The sequence below is a fragment of the Puccinia triticina genome, chromosome 10A (genome assembly GCF_026914185.1).
Source record: "Puccinia triticina chromosome 10A, complete sequence".
NCBI lineage: Eukaryota > Fungi > Basidiomycota > Pucciniomycetes > Pucciniales > Pucciniaceae > Puccinia > Puccinia triticina.
Genome location: NC_070567.1, coordinates 2,420,133 through 2,435,206, shown reverse-complemented (window position 1 = coordinate 2,435,206; position 15,074 = coordinate 2,420,133). Strand labels below are relative to the sequence as shown.

Genomic DNA, 15,074 nt, shown 5'->3' with positions numbered 1-15,074 from the left:
CCAGCTCCTCCACCACAACAACTGCCACAACCTCTACTGTCACCACGACCACTGTAACTTCCGCCACGACCGCCACGACCGCCATGACCGCCACCACAACCACCACAACTGCGACCTCCGCGACTGCAATTTACTGATTCGCCAGTTCCGGATTGAACTTGGCAACTTGATTGGGTTTGAGGCATGGTTGTATTTGAAATAAATGTGGGATGAATCAGATTTGGTGAGAGTTTTGAGTTGATTGGTGAGGTGATTTGCCGTTTGGTTCAGGTGAATTTGGGTGAGCCTAGGGGGTTTTTGGATTGAGTTGGTTGGTTTTGCTTTGAGGTTTGAGCACCAACTTGGAGTGTGACTTGAAGTTTGCCCCCCATCTTGAGCTCATTTTCCAAACCCCCTGGGCTTCTGTGTGAGAAATAAACCCCTTTATCAAGTGTAACATGGGGTGCAAACAAAGCCTTACTGCCAATTAAGGCAAGTTTAACCCAACATCTGCATGGATTTCATGCATTTGGTTCACAAATACATAAAATACACTCCAAATGATGTTACAGGACCTACCAACACAGCAAAGGCTACCCTGTGTTCAGCGTAGCGTAGCAAAAGCTCAGCGGATTTGGGACCGGCGCTATTAATAGCTGGCGGATTGCTACGCTTTTTACTAATGGGTTTGAGAAAGAAAAACCCAAAGGTTTGTAGCCAGCTATAGCTGACCGCTGAAATAGCAGATAATCACGCTGCTTTTCGTTAAGCAGCAATATTTGGTGGCTACATGTGCCTAGCGCCAAAAAGCGGAAATCATGCTGAGCTGAGAGCTGAAGAGCTGCAATTCTTGCTTATCCTGCTCTTCAGTGCACCAAAGCTCTGGTGTTCTCTGCGCTCTGGACCCCATTCTCAGGAAAGAGGGACCTGGTGCCCAATATTACTGCGGCACAGTGCACTATTAGCACTATTCTCAGTTAAAATTTGCTCAAAGCAGAGTTCAGCAGCAAAAAGAGTAGCGCCGCAGGGCGCTATTCACGCTATTTCAGCAAAAAGACGCTAAAAACCTTAAAAAGCTGGTCCAGCCGCTATCCTGCTTTTGCTGCGCTATTTTGTAGCAAAAGCAGAAAAAAATTGCTCAGCTTGCCAGAGGTCAATATTTGTGTAGCAACTTGTTCACTACGCTAGCGCTAAAAATAGCGGTCCCCTGCTACAGCTATTGCTAATTGGCTTGAGGAAGAGCAGAGCGCACTGCACTATAGCTAATTGGCTTGAGGGGTGCCCGGCTACACTACGCTATTTTGCCGCATTTTGTAGTGTAGCGTAGCACTTGCGGTGTTGTTACTACTAACTGCCATTTGATTGGCACATTTTTTTCCAAAGCTGTTATGATACTTCATTGCTTGGATGAAACCTTTGGCATGAGCTGGAAGATCTGGGATGGTGTGTGGCAGGTGGAGCTGGAAGAGCTGGTAATCTTGCCTTGGGCAAGAGCTGGAAGGGCTGGGATAGTGTGTGGTGGGTGGAGCTGGCTATCTTGCCTTGGGCCAGAGCTGGAAGATCTGGGATGGTGTGTGGCAGGTGAAGCTGGAAGAGCTGGCTATCTTGCCTTGGGCAAGAGCTGGAAGAGCTGGGATGGTGTGTGGCAGGTGGAGCTGGAAAGAGCTGGCAATCTTGCGTTGGGCAAGAGCTGGAAGAGCTGGGATGGTGTGTGGCAGGTGAAGATGGAAGAGCTGGCTATCTTGCCTTGGGCAAGAGCTGGAAGAGCTGGGATGGTGTGTGGCAGGTGGAGCTGGAAAGAGCTGGCAATCTTGCGTTGGGCAAGAGCTGGAAGAGCTGGGATGGTGTGTGGCAGGTGGAGCTAGAAGAGCTGGAAATTTTGTCTTGGGCAAGAGCTGGAAGAGCTGGGATGGTGAAGAGCTGGAAGAGCTGGGATGGTGAAGAGCTGGAAGAGCTGGGATGGTGTGTGGCAGGTGAAGATGGAAGAGCTGGCTATCTTGCCTTGGGCAAGAGCTGGAAGAGCTGGGATGGTGTGTGGCAGGTGGAGCTGGAAAGAGCTGGCAATCTTGCGTTGGGCAAGAGCTGGAAGAGCTGGGATGGTCTGTGGCGGGAGGAGCTGGAAGAGCTGGCTATCTTGCCTTGGGCGAAAGCTGGAAGAGCTGGGATGGTGTGTGGCAGGTGGAGCTAGAAGAGCTGGAAATTTTTTCTTGGGCAAGAGCTGGAAGAGCTGGGATGATGTGTGGCAGGTGGAGCTGGGAGAGCTGGCAATCTTGCCTTGGGCCAGAGCTGGAAGAGCTGGGATGGTGTGTGGCAGGTGGAGCTGGAAGAGCTGGCTATCTTGCCTTGGGCAAGAGCTAGAAGAGCTGGGATGGTGTGTGTGTGGCAGGTGGAGCTGGGAGAGCTGGCAATCTTGCCTTGGGCCAGAGCTGGAAGAGCTGGGATGGTGTGTGTGTGTGGCAGGTGGAGCTGGAAGTGCTGGCTTACTTGCCTTGGGCTAGAGCTGGAAGAGCTGGGATGGTGTGGGGTGGGTGGAGCTGGTGGAACTGACTCAGTGACTGCATTGGGTGAGCTGGACCAGCCATTAGGTCAGTGCTGGTGAGCCAGCCTCCCCAGCTCAGCAATGAATACGGTCCCAAACCGTAGATGAGTCCTTTTTTTTCTTGGTTTGGGACTGAAGAATGTGGATGCCAAAACTCATCAGATAGGTCATCTGCATCTGACTCTACTTCTATATTGTTGATGCGTTTATGGGGTTTGGGTCAATCAGGTCTCTTATGGCCTTTCTCTCCACAATTATAACACTCAATACTAGTTGGTCTTCTAGCAGGCACTTCTGCATTCTTTCTTTCTACAGCTGTGTTTTCTCCAGGAGCTTGATTACGCCTTTCTTTGTACGTCTTGGGTTGTCCAATTTCTTGGCCACAATAATTATTTCTATTGTGGCTACTAATTCAGACAAGTCCAGTCTGCATCTTTCAACCTGCACATTACATCATGTTCTAAGGAATTAGGGCACTTTTTCAAGATTTTCTTAGTGACAAATTTCTGAGCTGGTTGGTTATAGATACAATCAATCCTTTTCTTCTGACTCAGACACCATTTTTATGGATCATCTTTAGTAGGATCAAAGAAATCATTCTCATATGTGGCTAGCATTTTATCCTCCCAGACATCTGTACCAAACTGTTTGTGGATCAATTTTTTCCACTTTTCCCAGCTTACTTTTCCAACAGATTTCTTTTTTCTGACAAACCAGTCTAAATCTACGCCTTCAAATAACCTTGGCAATCTGGAAGTTACTACTTCATCAGTAGCTTTTTAGCACTCAAGGAGATGATCTACGTAGTCTATGAAGTAGATATGATCATATTCTCCTTCTCCGGAAAATTTAGGCCATTCTTTCATTGGCAGCATCAGTTTGCATTTGTTTACTGGGTCTAAACTATTCAAGAAAGAAGTAGTCTGTCTTGGTTGTTCCTGGTAAGGTTGGGAATCACTGGCCGCGTTTGGGCGTGGCAACCTGATTGGTTCCTCTTCTTTAGGAGGTAGAGACCTTTCTTGGCGTTGAAACACTCCGTTCCTGTTATTTAGTAAAGGATTGTTAAACCTGACTTCTTCTGTCTGAGCAGATTTGGGGTTATGACTCAGGTGCAGTGGAGTCTGTATTCCGGCTACATTTTGTTTAAGAGTTTTTATCTCTTGTTTCAGAGAGCTAATTTGCTCCGCCGTGGAGATGTTGATTTTATTTACCATTTACCATCTCCTTCATGTTATCTTCCTGATGACTCACTAATTCTATCAAAATTTGTAACTGGGCAGATTGATAGTCTTCACGCTCTCTGTTTTCTTTGATAACCTCAGTTTTCAAAGTAGACAACATTTGGCTTTTAAAGTCTGCCATATCAATGTCAATATCCGTAAGTTTGTCTTGTAGACTTTGATTTGTATCATCTATATTCTCAAGTCTATTTGTTATCTCACTTGTTTTACTCTTAATTTCTCCAATGTCTTGGCAAAACTCAGAGATTTTAACAAAATGTTCTTGAGACATTTCTATGGCACGACCAACAGCAGATTCAAGAGTGTTAATAATAGAAGTATGACATTCCACAATTTTCTTGTTTGTAAACTTATATTGGTTACTAGAGTTACTATACAATGAAGAAAAATTTCCATACAAGTTATCAAACATATGGAAAATAAAATCTCTATCAACTACATCTGGTTGTAGGCTTGTTCCAAGGTGTTCGCTGCCTTCATGACTTGAGCCCATCTGCCGCGGTCTTTGCGGAGCTGGTTGTTTTGATTGGTTGGAGGAGCTTTTTGTTTTTTCAAAGTCCTTGCTGGAGGGTTGATCTGTTTCTTCACCGTCCAGGGGTTCCAACCCTCCACAAAGGCCTCTAACTCCTTTTGAGAGAGAAACTTCTGAGCCACTTTTTGGCTCTCTTGAGCTGCGCGTAGAGCGGCTTTGAGCTCCTCCAGAGATCCTTGAGCCTGGAGAGAGATGCATTTTCTCCAGTTGGCTTGGTGGGCGTACACCAAATTCTGGATCATCTTGATCTGCTCCTCCTCCAGCTCTCTGGGAGTTTTTACCGGAGCTTTGGCTTTTGAGGTGCTCGGAGCTGGGTCCGTTTTCTTCTTGAACCAAAGCGGGACCTCGAAGTCCGCCGGATCCTCCGCCAACTGATCCTCCGACGACAGATCCTCTGATGGCGGACCCTTTGCGGCTGACTCTTTTCAGAGTGGCGAGGGGTCCTTCAAGGTCAGGTCTGGAAGAGCGGCTAGACATGTGTTATTAGTGTTTTTAATGTTTGTTAAGGGGTCAGTTTTTTCTTGTGAAAGAAATGGACTAACTTTTGACTTCCGGTTTGGAGTCGCTGACGTCAATGTCTGCTAGGTTCTCGGCGGGAGCTGGGTCTATTTCAGCTGCGTAGAGCGGAGAAATTGGTCAGTGATGCAGTTTTTATCTGCGAGTGATTTCGCAGGAGAGAGTTACTTACGGTGTCTCTTGGGTGGCGTATAGTACCGGCAATGTAGTTTGGTTTAGGAACTGGCACTAGTTACAGGGGCGCGGTTGTTAGCGCTGTGGATTTTTTTAGGAAGAAAGAAAGAAAATAGAGCTTACTCGTTGGCTTCTTTAATGGGACGTCTACCTCATAGAGGTCACTAAGTTTCCTTTGGACTGAGTTTTCCTAACCACTGTATAAAAAGGATTAGGATTAGCGCGTCTTATCAAGGGTAGCTAAGAAAAATCGGAATTTCAAGCTCACTTTTCCGTTCTAGACAAGCTTTAATAGCTTTGCGAGCGTGATGTTCTCATCAGAAGAGTTGAAATCAAATTTTTCCTTTGATGCTTTCTTTTTGTTTGCGTTCAATTTGGTTGGTAGCAATCTTGAGCTGCTCTGCTTACAAAAGTTTTTCCCAGGTGGTAGGGACATAGTTCCGGGCACGTTCTTCTTTCTGTTCTTTAAGATAATGGAGGTAATACTGAATCAGTCCGGGGTTTCTCTGTAACTCCACTGAAAAAAATGCAGAAAAAGGAGGTTTTGTCAGAAAAATTTTGTGATATTTCTGCGGTGAAAAGGTTATGTTCAGAAGGATTAATGGCTTCTGGAGATACGCGCAAAAAACGTGGTTTTGGTAGCGGCATGGAGCAAGGTTTAGTGACGCAAGAGAGTGCGGGGTTAGTTTTGCGTGAAGTAGCGCAAGTGGTCCACTACAGGGAGCAGGTAGAGCGCGTGTGAGTGCGCTGAAGGTTGCGGCTTAAGTTGCGCGAAGTAGAGTGTCTTTGGTTTGCACTAGGTAGCGCGGGTGGTGCGCTATAGAGAGCGGGTAGGGAGTGGTTACTAAAATTAATAGATTAAGTTTAAAGGGCTTATATTGCCTACTGCGCTTGGAGGGCAGGGGTTTAGACTTAACGTAAGAGTTAAGTAAGCTAAATTAAGCTTAAGAGTAGGTTTTGTCAGGTTTTAATTGTTGGATAAACAAAAAACTGAGTTTTTTTTTTATGGTTTTATGGGTTTAAAAGGGTAAGTTCCCGGCCAGACCCCCACCCCCAATTGTCAGGCGCGGTGATGCCAAGAATGGAGGACTTCCCTTCGATTTACACGGCCGTGTAAAGTCAGATCTGGCACTTGTAAAGCCAGATTTTTACACCCTGGTTTTACACGCACTTTTCAGCGGCTAGATCAAACCAGAACACCCCTCTCAATGGCCGGTACAGACCCGTCATCGAGAGGATTCAACCCTCTCGTAGCTGTCCGTACCGGCCATCCAGAGTACACAACCTCTTGATGACCGGTACAGACCAATCATCAAGAGGATTTAACCCTCTCAATGCCCGGTAGAGACCGGCCATTGAGAGTACGCAACCCTCTTGATGCCCGGTCTGTACCGGTCATTGAGAGGATTCAACCCTCTCAATGGTTGGCACAGACCGGTCATTGAGAGGATTCAACCCTCTCGATGGTTGGCACAGACCGGTCATTGAGACGATTCAACCCTCTCAATGGTTGGCACAGACCGGTCATTGAGAGGACAAAGCCCTCCCGATGACCGGCATGTGCCTCAAGATCTGTACAGGGTATCAAGAGGACGCTGTACCCTCTTGATGACTGGCCCGTACCGGCCATCAAGAGGGGTGTGTACTCTCAATGACCAGTCTGTACCGGCCATCGAGAGGGTTGTGTCCTCTCGATGACCGGCACAGATCTGACATCGGAAGGGGGGTGCCCTCTCTCTCAATGGCCGGTCTGTACAGGCCATTGAGAGGAATAGTCCTCTTGATGACCGGTCTATACCGGCCATCAAGAGGGATGGTCCTCTCGATGACTGGTCTATACCGGCCATCGCGAGGGTTGTGTACTCTTGATGACCGGTCTGCACCGGCCATCAAGAGGGTTGTGTCCTCTTGATGACCGGCACAAATCTGACATCGAGAGGGTGGTGCCCGGCCATTGAGAGAGATGAGGCCCGAGTTGCTGGAATACCTGGGGTTGTAAATCTGGCATCTCAAGCCTGCGGAAAAGCTTCTAAAGCTAAAAAATACAAGGTGAGTCAGATCTGGCTTTACAAGTGCCAGATCTGACTTTACACGGCCGTGTAAATCAAAGGGGAGTCCTCCAATATATGTATTCTTCTAGCTACACCGGTGACTGCGCAGCGGTGCGGTGGTGCGCGCGGTAAAAGCGCGGTAACAAGTGCAAAATGACTTTAAAGTTATTTTTAATGAACCCAAAAAGGGATTTAACAGAGGGGCCAGGAGCGCCTGGGGTATTTAAGTGCCCTCCGAAAATCTTACAGGTCCTGTGCACGAGATGCGCAGGGGTTCTTTTAGAACCTGTGACGTCTGGGGCCCAGTTAAGGGTGTTTTTTGAACGTTTAAAACGTTTCCCAGGAGATAGTAGGGATAGAATCCCAATAGAGAAAGGAAAACAGTGGACTTACTTGTTGAGGAAGTCCACAACAAAAACAAGCAACTCAAAAAACAAACCGAAGTCCAAAAGACGGGCAGGCTGGCGGACAGGTTGGCTAGACAAGAGCGAGGCTGGTGGTGTTCGCGAAGTGGTTGGTATGAATCTGGGGAGGCTTCTACTCACTCAGAAGCCTTCCTTTATATAATCTTGCGGCAACTGGTCGGGTCGCTGTTCCTATTACAAATTCCTTGCGGCTTCTCGGCCGGGGACATAGCTAGTTCGGACAGGAGTGATCTAGATTTCTACTACTCTGACCACTCCTGTTCATTCTTCTCATTGTTGAGTGTAGCTCTTCCTTGGTCCAAGGAATATTTTTACATTCAGGACGCTGTGGTGATCCAGATCTGTTGCGCACAACAAAACTGCCAAAACCTCAACTCACAGCCTAAAATACTTGCATATGATAGAATATTACTAGAGAAATAGATTCTACATACAAACTTAACCCTAGTCACTCACTTCAACTACCCAGCTAGCTCTTTTAGTATAAAAGTTAGTTACAATTATAGGTTTAGTACAGGCCATACCCAGGTGGAAAGTCATATAAATCATAAAAAGCATGCATATAGAGAAGAGTATAGTTAGATTTACTAGTTAGGCAGGCCTCCACTATTAGCTACAGATCACCTCACGCAACCTGCGCGTTGGAGACTGCATTAACTAGGCCTCCACTCAACAACTCAACAGATTTGCGCGGACCTTACATTGATGCATGCGGTCAGAAAGCCTCCACTTTGGCAGTGCAACCAACCTATGCGGCCGTTGCCTTAAAAAGTACAAATCACACATTGTCATGCAGAACATCAGTTTAAGTTATGCACCCCTTGCAGAAGGCAGTGCAATCCACAGGGTCACCACCAGCAGAAATGCCTCGAGTGCAGCCCTCACCAGCAAAAATAACTCAGAAAAGAATATATAAGGAGGCCCTCCTCCCACCATTTTTCCAGCATCACCCAGGCACCCCAGCTCAGTGGTCACCAGTCATCATTTTTGCCATCATCACGGAAGACACAGTAATCATACATTAACATAGAAATCTCATACCACACTCCATCATCACTTCCCTCTGCTGAAACCATCAAAACCCCAACAAAACATATTCTCACTTGATTATATTCTTTGCCCATCTTGCCATATAGAGGTTGTATACGCATCTTGTACTTGTTAAAACTGATCTAGGTCTGATAGAGACTACTACATACAAGTTTTCTCCGTCATAAAAGTCACGCCACAACAATAAATAAATTTGTTGTCAGAATTCTGTAGTATAATAGAGGGGCAGGTCTTTCAAACCACCCGTAACAGTAGTATTACTTAGCTGGAATATCATATTGTTATTTCCCCCTCAAAGGACTGCCAACCCATCCCAAAGGAGTTCTCACATCTGGTGTCCCAACAGTGGCTGTCAACTTTCAGAAAGATCAGCAACAGATTAAAAAAACCCCAGCAGAAACAACTCACATCCTGGATCAGAATCAGGAAGATTCCCCTCCAGCACATTCAAGCGAGCAGCATTACGGCCAGTCTGCCATTGGCGACAGAAGGAACACAGCAAGCAAACAGAGAAGGATTTGGTTCAACGGCAGTCTTACGGAACAAGAAATCGAATCACTTGAGGAGGTCGTGGAGAAGATTGAACAGGATCAGAAGCAGAGTATCAACATGTCTAATCACAAAGAATCAACTATGGATCAGTCAAATATAATTCAAGAGCAAAGGGAGCAGATTTCGAGGATGGAAAATTCGGTAGCTGAGTTAAGAGATCTGGTACAGACTCTTCTTGGACAGGACAGAGCCCCACGAAATGTACCTTTACCGGAGACACCGGTGCACAGACCGACAGCTTTGCGATTTGTAACTTCGACACCGTACACTAGGGGAACCCCAGGAGGGGACACTACCATTGGGGCAGGATTCAACTCTGTTTTGAATTCGGTTGCTCAGTCCCCAGCAATTGAGCAGTCCAGGCAAAGATTTGATATCAGTCTCCCAAACGAGCAGAAAGGAGTGGTCCTGGACACCAAAAAGACCAACTTACAATTTGATGGTACCGAGGTTGAATTATTTATCAAGCGGGTAGAGAAGGTGGCCTTTCTACAAAAAGCAGGAGGGATAGATGTTGCAGTCCAGCTACCATTGATAATTCATAACCAAAAAATCAGCGAAACCATTGAACAGATGGAAGGACATGAGAGTGGTGACTGGGAACTCCTCAAGAAGGAAATGATTAGGAAATGGGGTCGGGCTACTCCATTAAGAGGCTATAAGGAGGACGCAATACCAACACTGGTGCAGATGGCTCAAGCAAATGGCGGAATCAGTACCCGACAAGAGTATAAGAAATTTATTGGCACTTACGAAGAAATCATGGACTACTTTACAAGGATGGAATATAGAAACCTGAACTTGGAAAGTGGGGACCCCTTATGGAAGGCACTTTCCACAGAGCTGAAGAAGGAGGTTACTAAGGAGTTAGCCCACGCAAAGGAGCTGCATACAACAAAAGATGGGAGGAATATTGTTCCAAACCTAAAAACCCTTAAGCACTATGTGGAACTAGCACTGGTTATTGTGGATTTTGACGGCGACAATGAGGCATCGGTTCCCAAAGACAATGCAAAAAAGACGGTAAAAATACAGGAGCCCTCCTCCTCCAGAGAAGAACTTGAGGAGAAAATTACAAAGTTAACCATAGCATTGGAGAACCAGAAGCGGCAAGTTCCTCCACATTTTGGCAGACCATCATCACCAGGACTTCCCGAAGGGAGGGCAAGATTGGGTCCTTTAGAGTGTTTTTATTGTAAAGAAAAACACTTGGTAACTCAGTGTGAATACCTTCAGCAAGACCTGAAAGTTCGGAATGTATACAAACACCAAGGAACATACTACTATCCCAACAACTAGCCAATAATAATGGATAAAGACTCCTCAGTGAGGGATTTGGTCAGGCGGTTCGAGGAAGAACAGAAGAAACCTTCTTCAGAGACAGGTAAGGGAGAGAAGGCGGCAACCTCAGCAATAGCGGAAGTCAAAGAATGGGGATCATGGTTTCCACCACAGTTTAATGTGGGGGAGGACGATCTGGAGAATAATTTAGGATTTGGCCTCCGGAAGTCACAGCAACTACAGGAAAAAAATGGGACTTCTGGAAGCCAGCCTGTTGAAAACAAGGATGCAGAGAGGGAAAGTCAACCCAAAGCCAAAGCGCAAGAAGCTCAAAAAGAACCCAGTAGGCGGAAAAGCTTTCCTGGATTGTGGATGGAGGAAAACAAGGATGAGAGTGTCATTGTCCCTGTCAGGTCTAAACCAGTCACAGAACCATTGGCAAAGACCAAGAATCTCCGGCCAGAAAGCCCAAGAGAGCAACCAGAACTACAAATGGACAGGTCAATCCGAAACAAATTATTTTGTCAGACGTACACGCTTACACTGGAGGAGATTTTGAAGATTGCCCCTCACTTTCTCAAAACGCTTGGTGAAGGTCAAGCGGACCCAGCAGAGAAGGGGGTAAACAACGTCAAATTTAATGGTTCCACAAGTTTGGAAATGGAAGAGGATGATAAAGACTCAAGGCTCACGTATGCTTGTCCCGTCGGCATGGTGGACATGTCCATTAACAACCGGAAAATCAGAACTTCAGTTGATACTGGTGCAGAGATGAATATTATTCCTGACCATCTTGCAGACCAGCTAGGCCTTTTAACTACGGAAGTATTTATGCGATTACGAGGAATAGGAGGGCATTTCACACCAATCATTGGAATCGCGGAAAATATACCTGTAACGGTATTTCCAGGATATGTGCACTTGGCAAACTTCTTTAATGTCAAAGGTTTGGTGCATACCGTGTTAGGAAGGCCTTTTCTAGCGGATCATAACATCAGACTGGAGCTCTCCAACCAGAAGGGAGAAATCTTAAGCTTTATGGACTCAGAACAACGAAGGCTTTGCATCCCTATATGTTTACCAAATGCTCCCGGATGGCACAAGGAGCCACCCAAGTTAAGACAAGTTTGTGCGTTACAAGTAACAAACTGGGAGGCAGAGGAACCGAAAAATGAGGAGGAATCTATGCAAAGTCGAATGGAGCATTATCAGTCATTGCTTCCCTTTGAAATGATGGATGGGGATATGTGGAACATAACATTACCAGAACCAGTGGATTGGGCATTGGAGCTTGGAGCAGCACAGCTGGATGACAGCTCTTGGAACACTTATCATCAGATTAACTCAGTAGAGTGGGGAACAAATCTGGACCCGGAAGAGGACGCTTGGGGCTGCTACATAGCAGAAACACGAATAAAGCCACGATTCAAGGAAGTTTTCACGTGGTACGGGCAGCAAAGGGTCTTTAAAAGACTACCCGCCTGGTTGAAGGAATTGCCCGGAGGCGGGTTAGATCCTTTAGATTTTCTGCAAATTCTGACATCAAAAGGCGGAGCACAATACTTGAAGGTTGGTCCCTGGAGATCAAGATACGGGCCGGTCAGCTTGGCTATCCGGTACAAGTTGTATGGTGGGGGCGCGAAGAAGTGGTATAAAAAACATGTGTTAAAGAATCCTCAATACCAAGTTAACGCCTTGTATGGCAGGGCGCGGGTCTTCATCTGAAAAATGCACCCAAATTCACCCAAGTATTTTCTTTGCTTATCATCTCTTTCAACTATTTCGGGATTACTATACCAGAATTTTTCTGTGGCTCTCAAAGGTATTGAGACAGCACTTGTATACTAACGTCACTCTCCATTAAGAAGGGACTAGGGAAATCGCGGCTGCGCCGCGGCACAACAGTAAAATATGTAGAGCCAGAGCAGGAATACTTGACAAATGCGAATCAAATGATTCCGCAGAGCTTTGATGAGTGATAACCTCACCAGATAAAACAGCCGGAAAGCTGTAATGGTAATGGGTGGAATCTCCATATCTGTGTGAGGAATTGCGATGGAAGAGGTGAGCTGTTGTTGCAGGTTGCAATAGAGCTCATTGCACTATTGGTATTGATGTCGGGAGAGGAGGAGCTTAGAGAGTTTTCAAGATTAAGGTGTGGAGGGGCTGGAATAGATTGGCAAGAGAGAGAATTGGGAACGGCACGGGAGATTTGGAGGAAGAAGCCGTGGAAAATAGTTTCCAGTCCCGGTCTTGAATGAGGGACGTTATGAAGTAGGAACAAAGGAATTACTATGATTGGCAGGAATTGTAAAGAGGAGAAGATATAGAGCCGAGGAAACTTGAGCATGGCTTGCAAGAGTTCCGATACCGCTTTTTCAGGGAGGAGAATGATTTGGGAGGCGTCGAATTGCTGTGGCGAGCTGGAATCATAAGCGTGAGAGGTTCAAATGTCCGGATGAGGGATGTGCAACCTGTTGTTTTTATCAATATGAGGTACCTTCGGAGACCGGGAAAGGAAAGGAGTAGATTTTTTAGCGTTGCGGAAATGTTGCATCAGGGAATAGCGATTAGAAGAGGACTTGGAAAACTATAAATCAGGTAAAATGTGTGATAGAAGACACAATTTTGTGTCCGAATCAGATCGGGGCATTGTGAAGATGAACAATAATCAAACAATAATGTGAATATAGAGAACAATAAACATGAACAATAGTCTGAGAGGTACACAATAGGAGTGACGGAACAATAACGTGTGCGGCGGCGGTGTGTTCTGAAAGGTATAAATACAGGCTCTTGATGTGAGGAGATGGAGCAAGGCTCCGGAGTTTCAGGCTTGCTATGGAAGCCTTCAGCGGGGGGAAATGCTGCAGAAATTTTTCCAGAAACTGGGAAATCTCTGATTGGGATACAGCAATTTCATTTTATTTTTTTTCTCTGAGGTTCAGTTTCTATATAGGTAATCAATAACCAGAGAGAGGAAAGAATATACCAGTACAATGGTAGCAGAAGCCATTGTTGCTGACAGGGGTTTTTTTTAGCTAACACTAACATTTATAAGTAGAAAGCTGATAGTTTTTTTTGTTTCCACAAGATTTCTAGCCAGACGGGGAACAGGGTTTTTTTTTAATTATCAACACCATTTCTAAAGGAGTAAAAGAAAGGGTAAAACCAAAGTCAACATTCCACTTAACAAAAAAAAAAAAAAAAAAAAAAAAAAAACAAACAAACTCAAAAGCTTGGTATACATAATACCAGTCATTGGCAGCGTTCAAAATGAACTCAACAGAGTTAAGTTCATTATAGACGGTATGTCCTTGAGCAGTGCGAGTTAAAAGATTGTCAAGGCGGATAGTTAAATCACGTAAGGATGCCTCAAACATTTGGTGAGGTAACATGGGGGGTCTCGCCGGGGGGAAGGTGGGAAGCTGATGTCGCGGAAATAAACAAAAAGGGTTGTAACGGAGGCGGGGATCTACCAGCGTCTCTACAGTGAAATCTGCATAATTATAACGCGGGAACCCGCGGGGAGACCCCGGATAAGTTTGATAAGGTTGGACATCCGGGGAGGAGTCGCGCGTCTTGTCGAGGGGAGGAACTGACGTCAAATGAAAGAAGGGATATAGCAGATTATAGATAAGCAACGCATGCGTATCAGGGGATAGTCTAAGATAGGAAACCTACCCGGGATGTCAGATTGTTCGGAAGCGCCGCTATCAGATTTGTCAACATCCTGGTCACTAGACTCTAGCATGTCTGAGTCAAGATTATTAAAGTGGTCGTTAATTGCTGCATGGGCGGCCAGGACATCGAGGTCTATGTATGGAAATGCAAAGACTCAACAGCTGACACAACAGGTACAAAGATAAAATCACAGCGTACCTTGATCATCATCATCAGAGCGGATATCTTTGTCGCTGGCCTCGTCGGACAAGGCCATAAAAACGTTATGGTAGGAATACGGATCGTCATCATCAGATACTGGGGATGGGGTGTCCGCGACATGAGGAGCATCAAGAGAGATGTTCGACGCGGAGTCATCAGAGGAGATAATATAGTGTTCAGGGTGGTCAGCCATCTTGTGAAGCGATAGCGGAGTGAAGAGGGAAGAACCAGCGCACCAGGGTTGCTTTTATGTCCAGCTGGACAGCAGGGTAGGCAACAACTAGTCGGGTGGGGCACACCGGTAGCAGAAGTTTGGAGGCGACGTTGTTCAGAGTTCGTACAGGAGGATGGTTGAATTAGCACGCGGTGGAACCAACAGTCGGTCCCAGAAGGCGTGAACGTACGTGATCAGGCAGAGCCGAGGGAGCGAACAACCAAAGGAGGTAGAAGGTCGAGTGGAGGGGCCGTTAACCGTTTGTGCCATGTCGTATGGTGGTTCAGAATCAAGACATCAGGAGGTAGCTCTGCCAAGTAGCAGCAGAACCAGGAGGAACTCACCGAGGACCTGGAGAAGTCGCATGATTATCGAGGCCGTTAATTCATATGACATGCAAGAATACATTCGACATTAGCTAAACCGATCGGAGCCTGAGAAAGAACAAAGGAAAGTAACATTAGCAACATGAGAAACAAGGCGAGCACAGCGTCAATATCTACCAAAAACAGCAACGGAAAGCTGGAAGCGATGCAAGTACTAGAGAGCCTCGGCTTCGCAGTTTCGGCCGGCGGAGAGAGGGCACAGCGGCGGAGAGAGATTGGGCGGGCTTGTGGAGCTTGGAGCGGGCTTAC

At 46.2% G+C, this 15,074-nt stretch overlaps 1 protein-coding gene across 1 annotated transcript; it reads right to left on the bottom strand.

Annotated features, from left to right (window-relative positions):
• Window positions 1–1,716: 1,716 nt before the first annotated feature.
• Window positions 1,717–2,540, bottom strand: PtA15_10A251 (uncharacterized protein; the record flags this gene model as incomplete). Its single annotated transcript, XM_053160409.1, has 2 exons — window positions 1,717–1,840; window positions 2,464–2,540. The coding sequence occupies 2 exons, from the start codon at window positions 2,538–2,540 to the stop codon at window positions 1,717–1,719; spliced, it is 201 nt and encodes a 66-aa protein (XP_053024386.1).
• Between the last annotated feature and the right edge of the window lie 12,534 nt (window positions 2,541–15,074).